The sequence below is a fragment of the Microchirus variegatus genome (assembly GCF_963457635.1).
Source record: "Microchirus variegatus genome assembly, chromosome: 3".
Taxonomy (NCBI): Eukaryota; Metazoa; Chordata; class Actinopteri; order Pleuronectiformes; family Soleidae; genus Microchirus; species Microchirus variegatus.
Window position 1 is genome coordinate 37,420,890 of NC_139804.1, and position 16,141 is coordinate 37,437,030.

General features: G+C 35.9%; 1 protein-coding gene across 1 annotated transcript in view; it reads right to left on the bottom strand.

Moving 5' to 3' along the window:
• The window catches only part of tyw1 (tRNA-yW synthesizing protein 1 homolog), a 69,826-nt gene that overhangs the window by 52,379 nt on the left and 1,306 nt on the right, over positions 1-16,141 (bottom strand). Inside the window, exons 3-7 of the mRNA XM_083886328.1 lie at positions 5,608-5,739; positions 5,302-5,403; positions 2,819-3,013; positions 2,041-2,358; positions 637-756 (exon numbers count right to left, since the gene is read on the bottom strand). Of these exons, the coding sequence (XP_083742454.1) occupies positions 637-756; positions 2,041-2,358; positions 2,819-3,013; positions 5,302-5,403; positions 5,608-5,739 (867 nt within the window). The remainder of the gene's footprint in view (positions 1-636; positions 757-2,040; positions 2,359-2,818; positions 3,014-5,301; positions 5,404-5,607; positions 5,740-16,141) is intronic.

The following is a 16,141-nucleotide window of genomic DNA, read 5'->3' on the forward strand; positions in this document are numbered from 1 at the left end:
CGTTGGTATCAGACAATAAAACGCTCTATCTCTCTTCCACTGTCACCGTCACAGAAGGAGAAATGGTCGTTCAAAATCAACTTCATATACTTAATACAACATGTAACAGAGCAGGATTATACTTAATTACCATAAATGCAGTTTTTAATGTTTACCGTGTTTAAATCGCCACAGCATGACCTGCGTCTGAAACGAACGATTAACACTACAAGGTTTGAACTGTCCGTTTTTTCCTCTTTTCTCATTGCTCACGTCTTTTAAGCGGCCTATAAAAAGAGGACTGATGAAGCCTCTTCCTTTTTGAATTTTTATGCTTTTCTTGAGTCACTCGTTCCTCACAAGTCTGCGGACTGTGGGCGTCGCAATTACGCAAGCCTCTGCTTGTCGCCTGTCGGGGAGTCTGGTGTGTATCGACCCATCTGCCACCGTCTCCTTCGCTGACAACACTTTTTCTCCCTTTACTCTACGACGCGCTCAGATTGGACTTAGGTGGCGGAAGCTTAACGTGACGGCGGCCGGTGCCCGTTTGTGGACATTCGCGCGGAAACGCTGAAAATAAACCTGCTGCGAGATGAAACTAGGGACTCCAGACTTAACACGGTGTTATCAGTGTGTCGGTGGATGATTGAGGCTGACCTTCGCTCTCTTGGCGCTGCTCATGATGTTGCCCAGATCCTCCATGTCCACCACTGACCCCGACTTCTCCTCAAGAAGACTGGAGTCGTCCTCATCGCTGCTGGACTCCACCAACTCATCCTGAAACAAGGATGAGAGATGGAAAAAGACAGAAATTCACTTGTGTTCCAACCCATAATCAATTAAAACCTCTGTCATTGAGCTGGAGCAGCCATATGGAACACATTTATTGTTGTCCCATCTCGGGGCTGCCCGATTAAAAGAGAAAACCATACGCATTGTATTATGGCATCCCTGAGGATTTGTCACGATGCATGCGGCCTGATGTGGAAGGTGCAGCTCCATATGTGCGGCAGCAGCAGCGCATGAGCAAGATAAATCATGATAATGGTTTTTCCTGCCCTCACTTCTCAGCGAGTGGTAGTTCCGGCTGAATGTCACCTCTGCTGAGTGTCGCAGACCGAGGGGAAGAAGTCTCAGCGAGAGTTGGCGCCGAGGTGCACGCTACCATGACAACTGGTCATCTGTGTGTGCACTGTGTGATCAGTGTTAAAAAAAAAACTGTATTTTTGTACATTTCTGCTTATGAAATCTGTCATTTTCAGTGATCGGTGTCATTTTCATAATTATAGGTAGAGAACATGACTGAAATAACACATTTTCTTAATACTACTCTGTCATAAAAGAAGTTGATAATGCAGATAGTCCATGTCAGTCTCCATCAACAGTGAATCATCATAGGCCAGAGTATATTTTACCTTTTATACTTTAGCGACACACTTTCTTGACCTTACTTCTTGTTTTCATGGGAGGGACAAGCTTTGTGAAAAAGTAAATCTGCATCTACTGTACGTTTTTGAATAATACATGGTGAAAGTTCATCATGTCTTCTGATTGAACTTTTTTTTTGGTTCATTTTTAGACAATAGTAAGTTTTCATTTACCTTTTTAACAGGATTCGGTGTGTAAGGACACTTCTGAGGAAGGTGGAAGATACGCGCCAAAACTTGTGAAGGTAAAGGAAAACTTACTATTGTCTAAAAGATGAACCAAAACATTTAAGTTTTTGAATAATTTCCCAGAAGCAAGTGAACTCATTTTCTCAGGCCAGTGCATTAATATATTTGGCTCAAATTTTGATGAAAATGAAATTTTACGAGTGTGCTTTAAAGCTGGAATGCTCAAACTGGCTCATGCAAATCCATTCGATAAAAAAAACGGTTTACAGAACCTAAAACTGTAAATCATTGCAACTCAAGACAAAGGACATGAGGCCATTCTGATGTGTCAACAGTAATTTAACAAAAATAACCTTCTACCATCCAATTTTGCATCTTTGAAAACACACAGTTGTAATGACACAGTTCATGCAGCTTTTAACCAAATCACAAAATGATACCTCACCTCAGAGCTGGCATTTTGCACATCTGCCTTTGCCTCCTCCTCCTCCTCCTCTTCCTCCTGGTGCACATGCTTGTCCACCACCTGCTCGTCTTTCGTCTTATTCTTGCACGAGCCTCCACTTTCACAGTCTCCGCTGCAGCTCTTCTTCTCACCATTGACCAGGGCCTGCAGTCGTTTCATGAACTTGACCTTCCAGGCCAGGAAGTCGGCCTCGACGCTTCCATTGCGGCTCTTCGCCACATTGCAGTCGCCCTCTCCCTTCGTCATGACGCGCTTGCCGCTCAGCATCCACAGCCACTTGTCTACATTCTTGCCAACCTGGTGAAGGAGAAAGAAAATCAATACCGTTCAAAAGTTTGTGGTCACTTAGAAATGTCCTTATTTTTGAAGGAGAAGCACTTTTTTTTCCAATTAAAAAAAGGTGCTTCTCCTTGCTGCAAACATCTGGTTTTTAATGGAATATGTACATATGTGTATAGAGGCCCATTTCTAATGTTCTAATGGTACATTGTGTTTGCTAATGACATTAGAAGGCTATTGGATGATTAGAAAACCCTTGAAACCCCTTGTACAATGATGTAAGCACAGCTGAAAACAGCTTTGCTGGTTCTTTGACGAAAGCAAAATCATTATTTTGAATAAAAATCTTTATTTCTAATCTTGTCAATGTCTTGACTATATTTTCTATTCATTTTGCAACTCTTTTGATGAATAAAAGTGTGACTTTTAATGGAAAACACAACATAAATTGGTATAGTTGACCCCAAACATGTCTTACAGTGTTGTAGTGGCCAACATAGACAGAGTTGCCAAGACCAAACACTGCATATCGGAGGCCTTTCAGGTACGTCTTCCCATATCTGAAGTCAGTGGACGCCTCTTCCAGCCACTTACAGAACCACTCGGCGTTCTCAGTGGGCAGTCCATCGGTGTACGTGGCCAAGAGAAACACGCAGACCGATTTACTCGTGCACTGAGAGGAGAAATGAAAACAATGGGAGGACAGTCAGTACAATGTCAGCAAACACAAAGAGAACATTTGTCTGTAAATGTGAAGTTTCTTGATCCGTTATTTTCTTACATACTTTAAACAACAAGGGGTGAAAAGTCAGACTTGAAGAACAATATTGGTGAATAACGCTGATCACTACACAGCAGAAAAGGATTAATTTATGCTACATTTTGTTGCTATAGGAAAAGCAAAACAGATTTCACACATAGACGTAGATTTAAGCTGCTGAAAAACACAAATGGGAAACTTAAAAAAAACAATCCAAAGTTTAGTTTAGTCAAAGGAGTCAGATCCAAGAGATTAAAGACGAGTAAAGAAACTAGAAAGTCTAAAGGGGAAAACAATATAAATAAAATCAAATAAATCACATACAGTGGTGGTACAGAAAAAATGACTTTCCACCGATTTCTAAAAATGATAGCACAAAATAGATAGAACTAAAATATCCTGCACAGCACATAAAATCTGAAATAGAAACTTCAGAAGTGATGCTGCAGCTTTGTCTGCCAGCGCTCATGTTCAACAGCATCCAGGAAGCAACCGGTTGACTTTTTATTCCTTTTCATTTTTCTCCACATCTCTAACAGCTATATGAGTGACCTGTTGAATAATAATAATAAATTGATTTTTTTTCCCTCCCTTGCGTTGCAGCAGCCAGCCAATCTCTTACTCATCAGTCGACGCACTGCACACATCGCCTTTGCCCAAATAAAGAGGGAACACGGATGAAAATAATCCATCTGTTTTATTTCCAGCTTGAGCACTGAGCAGGATCAGCGGCACACATTTGTCATCTGTGGCGTTTGGTTGACGAATCAAATCAGCAATTAAAAAAAAAAGAAAAAAGAAATGAAGCTGCAACAGTACACAGCCACATGATTACTCTACTGTTTGTTGTGAATCAATTATAATACTTTGATTATTTCTGTTCCAATTAAGCCTGACGTGCGTCAGCACATTACATTTTAGAGATTTAACAGACAGCATCAAGCAAAGTCTGTGTGTAGCATAAACAGATGCAATAATTTACGGATGCAGACATGTTGTCACTTAATTTATGAAATGCAAAAATGAATGGGATAGTTCTGTTTAAGTTTTCATATGCTGTGCTGTGCACACTCTCTCCATAGACCATATAACAGTGATTTTACCTCACAACAACACAGGACCATTTGGTCAACTGCTTATTATACGAGTTTGGGTTTTGACTTCACATCTATTTCAGGGTGCGTTTATTTCTGCTTCAAAGTTTCTGCCCATCGTCAAAGTCCCCGCTTGGGGACAAATAAAGTGTTTTTATTTCTGCTGTATATCAGACAGCGTGGCTCAACATCAATTCCATAACCATTATCGATTGCTCACCGTCTGCTGACGTTTTATCTACAAACCTCTGTGATCTCAGATCCATCTCCATGCTGCAACTTTTATTAATAATAAATCATCTTATTTCCTAGATAAAAAAAACACAATATATGGTCTACCTTCTGCTCTCTACGCAGCTCCATGTCTGCCCTCGTCAAGGTCACCAATGGAAAAAAAAACTTAATTTCAAGTACTTGACCTCAGCTTTGGCGATGATACAGTGGGCCTTAATGTTTTAATCCACTACGTTGCATCAGTGTTTGCATGTTCTCCCCGTGTGTAAAGGGGTTTCCTGTGGATGACACTTAATTCTGTGTCGCGATCGTGCTTCGTACCAACGTTTTCCTCGCTGCCTCACTGAAATTTTAAAATTAGGCCCGTGGTGTTGGCAGTCGAAGCAGTCATTATCGCTGACCTTTACAATCATGCTCCATCTAAAATAGGCCCCAACATAAGATTTATTATTGGTTCTTTATGGTCAGAATTTTAAAGCTCATAGGTGTAGTATAACTTTGTCTGACTGAAAAAGCTGAGGTGGCTCAAAGTCATTTCTTTGATGCAGGTGATGAAGAAAAATCGTACTTCATTTTATCTCTTCCAAACACGACTTCTGTAGATCACCGTAAGACTACAGTTTGTTTATAATACTGTATCTTTATAACAGCATACATTTCTTGCAGCTACTAATTTGATTCCTCTAATTCCTAAATGATTTCAAAAACGAACTTTTAAAAAGGCATCGAACGATCTGGATACCTTTACTGCTCGTCTTTATCATAACTTCTGGTTACTGTCGTGAACTTTGTTTGTTTTATTTTAAACCCCTTTTGAACTTCATTTTGGAAAGTCGCTATGCAAGTTATCATCATTATTATAGAAGTCTTTACCTCATCAGCAAGTTGATCGTCTGGATCGTAGTCCTTCATGTCAATCAAGTCGGCCTGTATCCCCAGAGTCTTGACCTCTTCAGACAGCTCTTGTGCAAATCCCTGGACAAAAGAGAAGTGTCAGTTGATGCTTCTCGAACGTGTATAAGGTATCATCATTGTGACACTTTGCTTTCTCCTAACAAAAATTAATAGATTAAATAATTTTTATTTAAATCCATAACTTCGTATTTACTATTAATTCACACGACAGGGCAGGAAGAACATGAAACAGAATTCTCTAGTTTCACAAAACAGTATTTGTACCTTTGCTGTTCCAGTTTGTGAGCCATAGAATATTTTAACTCCTGACACATGAACCACAGTGTCTCCGTCAGTGAGGTCATTGTTCTTCACAGCCTTGTGGACCGTCAGGCTGACATCATTAGTGAAGCTTTTCTAAAGAGGTACAGAGGAAGATATGCAAGAAGTTTAAACACATGCACAGGACCTGGGCAGTTTTTATTCCCTGTATTTTTATTTATGTTTTAACCGTGTTTTTAGCCCAGTTCGGCTCTACGTTGTTGCACCTCACATTGTGTTCTTAATGTAGTAGCTGAAACAATCTTTCACTTGGTGATACAAGGACCATATTTGGTTGGAAAGTGCTTCAGAACCTACTATCTTAGAAAAGTAAATTATTCACTTGAAAATACAAAATGGCCTCTAAACCTCTAAATGAATTTTTGAAAATCAGGAAATTATCCATTTGCCCTGATGCACTTTGACAGTGAGCTGACTTTCTTCAAAAAAACAAAAAGTATCTCGGAATGACTTGAAATTTAACATCATAATTGTCAGCGTCGCCCTGAACAAGGATTCGTTGAAAATATTTGCAAACCTCTTCAGGAATAATTTTAATGAATTTTTGAAAATCAGGAAATTATCCATTTGCCCTGATGTACTTTGACAGTGAGCTGACTTTCTTCAAAAAAACAAAAAGTATCTCGGAATTACTTGAAATTTAACATCATAATTGTCAGTGTCGCCCTGAACAAGGATCCGTTGAAAATATTTGCATATCTCTTAAGAAATAATTTTAATGAATTTTTGAAATTCAGGAAATGATCCATTTGCTCTGATGCACTTTGACAGTGAGCTGACTTTCTTCAAAAAAACAAAAAGTATCTCGGAATTACTTGAAATTTAACATCATAATTGTCAGTGTCGCCCTGAACAAGGATCCGTTGAAAATATTTGCATATCTCTTAAGAAATAATTTTAATGAATTTTTGAAATTCAGGAAATGATCCATTTGCTCTGATGCACTTTGACAGTGAGCTGACTTTCTTCAAAAAAACTAAAAGTATCTCGGAATGACTTGAAATTTAACATCATAATAGTCAGCATCACCCTGAACAAGGATCCGTTGAAAATATTTGCAAACCTCTTAAGGAATAATTTTAATGAATTTTTGAAAATCAGGAAATGATCCATTTGCCCTGATGCACTTTGACAGTGAGCTGACTTTCTTCTCAAAAACAAAAAGTATCTCGGAATGACTTGAAATTCACCATCGTAATTGTCAGCGTCGCCCTGAACAAGGATCCGTTGAAAATATTTGCAAACCTCTTAAGGAATAATTTTAATGAATTTCTGAAAATCAGGAAATTATCCATTTGCTCTGATGCACTTTGACAGTGAGCTGACTTTCTTCAAAAAAACAAAAAGTATCTCGGAATGACTTGAAATTTACCATCATAATAGTCGGCATCGCCCTGAACAAGGATCTGATGAAAATATTTGCATATCTCTTAAGGAATAATTTTAATGAATATTTGAAAATCAGGAAATGATCCATTTGCCCTGATGCACTTTGACAGTAAGCTGACTTTCTTCAAAAAAACAAAAAGTATCTCGGAATGACCTGAAATTTACCATCATAATAGTCAGCATCACCCTGAACAAGGATCCGTTGAAAATATTTGCATATCTCTTAATCAATAATTTTAATGAATTTTTGAAAATCAGGAAATTATCCATTTGCTCTGATGCACTTTCACAGTGAGCTGACTTTCTACTCAAAAACAAAAAGTATCTCGGAATTACTTGAAATTTAACATCATGATAGTCGGCATCGCCCTGAACAAGGATTCGTTTAAAATATTTGCATATCTCTAAAGGAATAATTTTAATGAATTTTTGAAAATCAGGAAATTATCCATTTGCTCTGATGCACTTTGACAGTGAGCTGACTTTCTTCTCGAAAACAAAAAGTATCTCGGAATGACTTGAAATTTAACATCACGATAGTCGGCATCGCCCTGAACAAGGCTTCGTTGAAAATATTTGCATATCTCTAAAGGAATAATTTTAATGAATTTCTGAAAATCAGGAAATTATCCATTTGCTCTGATGCACTTTCACAGTGAGCTGACTTTAATCTCAAAAACAAAAAGTATCTCGGAATGACTTGAAATTCACCATCGTAATTGTCAGCGTCGCCCTGAACAAGGATCCTTTGAAAATATTTGCATATCTCTTAAGAAATAATTTTAATGAATTTTTGAAAATCAGGAAATTATCCATTTGCCCTGATGCACTTTGACAGTGAGCTGACTTTCTTCAAAAAAACAAAAAGTATCTCGGAATGACCTGAAATTTACCATCATAATAGTCGGCATCACCCTGAACAAGGATCTGTTGAAAATATTTGCATATCTCTTAAGGAATAATTGTAATGAATTTTTGAAAATCAGGAAATGATCCATTTGCTCTGATGCACTTTGACAGTGAGCTGACTTTCTTCAAAAAAACAAAAAGTATCTCGGAATGACTTAAAATTCACCATCGTAATTGTCAGCGTCGCCCTGAACAAGGATCCGTTGAAAATATTTGCATATCTCTTAAGAAATAATTTTAATGAATTTTTTGATAATCAGGAAATGATCCATTTTCTCTGATGTACTTTGACAGTGAGCTGACTTTCTTCAAAAAAACAAAAAGTATCTCGGAATGACCTGAAATTTACCATCATAATAGTCAGCATCACCCTGAACAAGGATCCGTTGAAAATATTTGCAAATCTCTTAAGAAATAATTTTAATGAATTTTTGAAAATCAGGAAATGATCCATTTGCCCTGATGCACTTTGACAGTGAGCTGACTTTCTTCAAAAAAACAAAAAGTATCTCGGAATGACTTGAAATTCACCATCGTCATTGTCAGCGTCGCCCTGAACAAGGATCCGTTGAAAATATTTGCATATCTCTTAAGAAATAATTTTAATGAATTTTTGAAAATCAGGAAATGATCCATTTGCCCTGATGCACTTTGACAGTAAGCTGACTTTCTTCAAAAAAACAAAAAGTATCTCGGAATGACCTGAAATTTACCATCATAATAGTCAGCATCACCCTGAACAAGGATCCGTTGAAAATATTTGCAAACCTCTTAAGGAATAATTTTAATGAATTTCTGAAAATCAGGAAATTATCCATTTGCTCTGATACACTTTGACAGTGAGCTGACTTTCTTCAAAAAAACAAAAAGTATCTCGGAATGACCTGAAATTTACCATCATAATAGTCAGCATCGCCCTGAACAAGGATCTGTTGAAAATATTTGCAAACCTCTTAAGAAATAATTTTAATGAATTTTTGAAAATCAGGAAATGATCCATTTGCTCTGATGCACTTTGACAGTGAGCTGACTTTCTTCAAAAAAACAAAAAGTATCTCGGAATGACTTGAAATTTAACATCATAATTGTCAGCGTCGCCCTGAACAAGGATCCGTTGAAAATATTTGCATATCTCTTAAGAAATAATTTTAATGAATTTTTTGATAATCAGGAAATGATCCATTTTCTCTGATGTACTTTGACAGTGAGCTGACTTTCTTCAAAAAAACAAAAAGTATCTCGGAATGACCTGAAATTTACCATCATAATAGTCAGCATCACCCTGAACAAGGATCCGTTGAAAATATTTGCAAATCTCTTAAGAAATAATTTTAATGAATTTTTGAAAATCAGGAAATGATCCATTTGCCCTGATGCACTTTGACAGTGAGCTGACTTTCTTCAAAAAAACAAAAAGTATCTCGGAATGACTTGAAATTCACCATCGTCATTGTCAGCGTCGCCCTGAACAAGGATCCGTTGAAAATATTTGCATATCTCTTAAGAAATAATTTTAATGAATTTTTGAAAATCAGGAAATGATCCATTTGCCCTGATGCACTTTGACAGTAAGCTGACTTTCTTCAAAAAAACAAAAAGTATCTCGGAATGACCTGAAATTTACCATCATAATAGTCAGCATCACCCTGAACAAGGATCCGTTGAAAATATTTGCAAACCTCTTAAGGAATAATTTTAATGAATTTCTGAAAATCAGGAAATTATCCATTTGCTCTGATACACTTTGACAGTGAGCTGACTTTCTTCAAAAAAACAAAAAGTATCTCGGAATGACCTGAAATTTACCATCATAATAGTCAGCATCGCCCTGAACAAGGATCTGTTGAAAATATTTGCAAACCTCTTAAGAAATAATTTTAATGAATTTTTGAAAATCAGGAAATGATCCATTTGCTCTGATGCACTTTGACAGTGAGCTGACTTTCTTCAAAAAAACAAAAAGTATCTCGGAATGACTTGAAATTTAACATCATAATAGTTGGCATCGTCCTGAACAAGGATCCGTTGAAAATATTTGCAAATCTCTTAAGGAATAATTTTAATGAATTTTTGAAAATCAGGAAATGATCCATTTGCCCTGATGCACTTTGACAGTGAGCTGACTTTCTTCAAAAAAACAAAAAGTATCTCGGAATGACCTGAAATTCACCATAATAATAGTCAGCATCACCCTGAACAAGGATCCGTTGAAAATATTTGCATATCTCTTAAGAAATAATTTTAATGAATTTTTGAAAATCAGGAAATGATCCATTTGCCCTGATGCACTTTGACAGTGAGCTGACTTTGTTCAAAAAAACAAAAAGTATCTCGGAATGACTTGAAATTCACCATCGTCATTGTCAGCGTCGCCCTGAACAAGGATCCGTTGAAAATATTTGCATATCTCTTAAGAAATAATTTTAATGAATTTTTGAAAATCAGGAAATGATCCATTTGCTCTGATGCACTTTGACAGTGAGCTGACTTTCTTCAAAAAAACAAAAAGTATCTCGGAATGACTTGAAATTTAACATCATAATAGTTGGCATCGTCCTGAACAAGGATCCGTTGAAAATATTTGCAAATCTCTTAAGGAATAATTTTAATGAATTTTTGAAAATCATGAAATGATCCATTTGCCCTGATGCACTTTGACAGTGAGCTGACTTTCTTCAAAAAAACAAAAAGTATCTCGGAATGACCTGAAATTTACCATCATAATAGTCAGCATCACCCTGAACAAGGATCCGTTGAAAATATTTGCATATCTCTTAAGAAATAATTTTAATGAATTTTTGAAAATCAGGAAATGATCCATTTGCTCTGATGCACTTTGACAGTGAGCTGACTTTCTTCAAAAAAACTAAAAGTATCTCGGAATGACCTGAAATTCACCATCATAATAGTCAGCATCACCCTGAACAAGGATCCGTTGAAAATATTTGCATATCTCTTAAGAAATAATTTTAATGAATTTTTGAAAATCAGGAAATGATCCATTTACCCTGATGCACTTTGACAGTGAGCTGACTTTGTTCAAAAAAACAAAAAGTATCTCGGAATGACTTGAAATTCACCATCGTCATTGTCAGCGTCGCCCTGAACAAGGATCCGTTGAAAATATTTGCATATCTCTTAAGAAATAATTTTAATGAATTTTTGAAAATCAGGAAATGATCCATTTGCTCTGATACACTTTGACAGTGAGCTGACTTTCTTCAAAAAAACAAAAAGTATCTCGGAATGACCTGAAATTTACCATCATAATAGTCAGCATCGCCCTGAACAAGGATCTGTTGAAAATATTTGCAAACCTCTTAAGGAATAATTTTAATGAATTTCTGAAAATCAGGAAATTATCCATTTGCTCTGATGCACTTTCACAGTGAGCTGACTTTAATCTCAAAAACAAAAAGTATCTCGGAATGACTTGAAATTTACCATCATAATTGTCAGCGTCGCCCTGAACAAGGATCTGTTGAAAATATTTGCATATCTCTAAAGGAATAATTTAAATGAATTTTAGAAAATCAGGAAATGATCCATTTGCTCTGATGCACTTTGACAGTGAGCTGACTTTCTTCAAAAAAACAAAAAGTATCTCGGAATGACCTGAAATTCACCATCATAATAGTCAGCATCACCCTGAACAAGGATCCGTTGAAAATATTTGCATATCTCTTAAGAAATAATTTTAATGAATTTTTTGAAAATCAGGAAATGATCCATTTGCCCTGATGCACTTTGACAGTGAGCTGACTTTGTTCAAAAAAACAAAAAGTATCTCAGAATGACTTGAAATTCACCATCGTCATTGTCAGCGTCGCCCTGAACAAGGATCCGTTGAAAATATTTGCATATCTCTTAAGAAATAATTTTAATGAATTTTAGAAAATCAGGAAATGATCCATTTGCCCTGATGCACTTTGACAGTGAGCTGACTTTCTTCAAAAAAACAAAAAGTATCTCGGAATGACCTGAAATTTACCATCATAATAGTCAGCATCACCCTGAACAAGGATCCGTTGAAAATATTTGCAAACCTCTTAAGGAATAATTTTAATGAATTTCTGAAAATCAGGAAATTATCCATTTGCTCTGATGCACTTTGACAGTGAGCTGACTTTCTTCAAAAAAACAAAAAGTATCTCAGAATGACCTGAAATTTACCATCATAATAGTCAGCATCACCCTGAACAAGGATCCGTTGAAAATATTTGCAAACCTCTTAAGGAATAATTTTAATGAATTTTTGAAAATCATGAAATGATCCATTTGCCCTGATGCACTTTGACAGTGAGCTGACTTTGTTCAAAAAAACAAAAAGTATCTCGGAATGACTTGAAATTCACCATCGTCATTGTCAGCGTCGCCCTGAACAAGGATCCGTTGAAAATATTTGCATATCTCTTAAGAAATAATTTTAATGAATTTTTGAAAATCAGGAAATGATCCATTTGCTCTGATACACTTTGACAGTGAGCTGACTTTCTTCAAAAAAACAAAAAGTATCTCGGAATGACCTGAAATTTACCATCATAATAGTCAGCATCGCCCTGAACAAGGATCTGTTGAAAATATTTGCAAACCTCTTAAGGAATAATTTTAATGAATTTCTGAAAATCAGGAAATTATCCATTTGCTCTGATGCACTTTCACAGTGAGCTGACTTTAATCTCAAAAACAAAAAGTATCTCGGAATGACTTGAAATTTACCATCATAATTGTCAGCGTCGCCCTGAACAAGGATCTGTTGAAAATATTTGCATATCTCTAAAGGAATAATTTAAATGAATTTTAGAAAATCAGGAAATGATCCATTTGCTCTGATGCACTTTGACAGTGAGCTGACTTTCTTCAAAAAAACAAAAAGTATCTCGGAATGACCTGAAATTCACCATCATAATAGTCAGCATCACCCTGAACAAGGATCCGTTGAAAATATTTGCATATCTCTTAAGAAATAATTTTAATGAATTTTTTGAAAATCAGGAAATGATCCATTTGCCCTGATGCACTTTGACAGTGAGCTGACTTTGTTCAAAAAAACAAAAAGTATCTCAGAATGACTTGAAATTCACCATCGTCATTGTCAGCGTCGCCCTGAACAAGGATCCGTTGAAAATATTTGCATATCTCTTAAGAAATAATTTTAATGAATTTTAGAAAATCAGGAAATGATCCATTTGCCCTGATGCACTTTGACAGTGAGCTGACTTTCTTCAAAAAAACAAAAAGTATCTCGGAATGACCTGAAATTTACCATCATAATAGTCAGCATCACCCTGAACAAGGATCCGTTGAAAATATTTGCAAACCTCTTAAGGAATAATTTTAATGAATTTCTGAAAATCAGGAAATTATCCATTTGCTCTGATGCACTTTGACAGTGAGCTGACTTTCTTCAAAAAAACAAAAAGTATCTCGGAATGACTTGAAATTCACCATCGTCATTGTCAGCGTCGCCCTGAACAAGGATCCGTTGAAAATATTTGCATATCTCTAAAGGAATAATTTTAATGAATTTTTGAAAATCAGGAAATTATCCATTTGCTCTGATGCACTTTGACAGTGAGCTGACTTTCTTCAAAAAAACAAAAAGTATCTCGGAATGACCTGAAATTTACCATCATAATAGTCAGCATCACCCTGAACAAGGAGCCGTTGAAAATATTTGCAAACCTCTTAAGGAATAATTTTAATGAATTTTTGAAAATCAGGAAATGATCCATTTGCTCTGATGCACTTTGACAGTGAGCTGACTTTCTTCAAAAAAACAAAAAGCATCTCGGAATGACTTGAAATTTAACATCACGATAGTCGGCATCGCCCTGAACAAGGATTCTTTGAAAATATTTGCATATCTCTAAAGGAATAATTTTAACGAATTTTTGAAAATCAGGAAATGATCCATTTGCCCTGATGCACTTTGACAGTGAGCTGACTTTCTTCAAAAAAACAAAAAGTATCTCGGAATGACCTGAAATTCACCATCATAATAGTCAGCATCACCCTGAACAAGGATCCGTTGAAAATATTTGCATATCTCTTAAGAAATAATTTTAATGAATTTTTGAAAATCAGGAAATTATCCATTTGCCCTGATGCACTTTGACAGTGAGCTGACTTTGTTCAAAAAAACAAAAAGTATCTCGGAATGACTTGAAATTCACCATCGTCATTGTCGGCATCGCCCTGAACAAGGATCCGTTGAAAATATTTGCAAACCTCTTAAGGAATAATTTTAATGAATTTCTGAAAATCAGGAAATTATCCATTTGCTCTGATGCACTTTGACAGTGAGCTGACTTTCTTCAAAAAAACAAAAAGTATCTCGGAATGACCTGAAATTTACCATCATAATAGTCAGCATCACCCTGAACAAGGATCCGTTGAAAATATTTGCATATCTCTTAAGAAATAATTTAAATGAATTTTTGAAAATCAGGAAATGATCCATTTGCTCTGATGCACTTTGACAGTGAGCTGACTTTCTTCAAAAAAACAAAAAGTATCTCGGAATGACTTGAAATTTAACATCATAATAGTTGGCATCGTCCTGAACAAGGATCCGTTGAAAATATTTGCAAATCTCTTAAGGAATAATTTTAATGAATTTTTGAAAATCAGGAAATGATCCATTTGCCCTGATGCACTTTGACAGTGAGCTGACTTTCTTCAAAAAAACAAAAAGTATCTCGGAATGACCTGAAATTCACCATCATAATAGTCAGCATCACCCTGAACAAGGATCCGTTGAAAATATTTGCAAACCTCTTAAGGAATAATTTTAATGAATTTCTGAAAATCAGGAAATTATCCATTTGCTCTGATGCACTTTGACAGTGAGCTGACTTTCTTCAAAAAAACAAAAAGCATCTCGGAATGACTTGAAATTTAACATCACGATAGTCGGCATCGCCCTGAACAAGGATTCGTTGAAAATATTTGCATATCTCTATAGGAATAATTTTAATGAATTTTTGAAAATCAGGAAATGATCCATTTGCCCTGATGCACTTTGACAGTGAGCTGACTTTGTTCAAAAAAACAAAAAGTATCTCGGAATGACCTGAAATTCACCATCATAATAGTCAGCATCACCCTGAACAAGGATCCGTTGAAAATATTTGCATATCTCTTAAGAAATAATTTTAATGAATTTTTGAAAATCAGGAAATGATCCATTTGCCCTGATGCACTTTGACAGTGAGCTGACTTTGTTCAAAAAAACAAAAAGTATCTCGGAATGACTTGAAATTCACCATCGTCATTGTCAGCGTCGCCCTGAACAAGGATCCGTTGAAAATATTTGCATATCTCTTAAGAAATAATTTTAATGAATTTTAGAAAATCAGGAAATGATCCATTTGCCCTGATGCACTTTGACAGTGAGCTGACTTTCTTCAAAAAAACAAAAAGTATCTCGGAATGACCTGAAATTTACCATCATAATAGTCAGCATCACCCTGAACAAGGATCCGTTGAAAATATTTGCAAACCTCTTAAGGAATAATTTTAATGAATTTCTGAAAATCAGGAAATTATCCATTTGCTCTGATGCACTTTGACAGTGAGCTGACTTTCTTCAAAAAAACAAAAAGTATCTCAGAATGACCTGAAATTTACCATCATAATAGTCAGCATCACCCTGAACAAGGATCCGTTGAAAATATTTGCAAACCTCTTAAGGAATAATTTTAATGAATTTTTGAAAATCATGAAATGATCCATTTGCCCTGATGCACTTTGACAGTGAGCTGACTTTCTTCAAAAAAACAAAAAGTATCTCGGAATGACCTGAAATTTACCATCATAATAGTCAGCATCACCCTGAACAAGGATCCGTTGAAAATATTTGCAAAGCTCTTAAGGAATAATTTTAATGAATTTTTGAAAATCAGGAAATGATCCATTTGCTCTGATGCACTTTGACAGTGAGCTGACTTTGTTCAAAAAAACAAAAAGTATCTCGGAATGACTTGAAATTCACCATCGTCATTGTCAGCATCACCCTGAACAAGGATCCGTTGAAAATATTTGCATATCTCTTAAGAAATAATTTTAATGAATTTTTGAAAATCAGGAAATGATCCATTTGCCCTGATGCACTTTGACAGTGAGCTGACTTTCTTCAAAAAAACAAAAAGTATCTCGGAATGACTTGAAATTCACC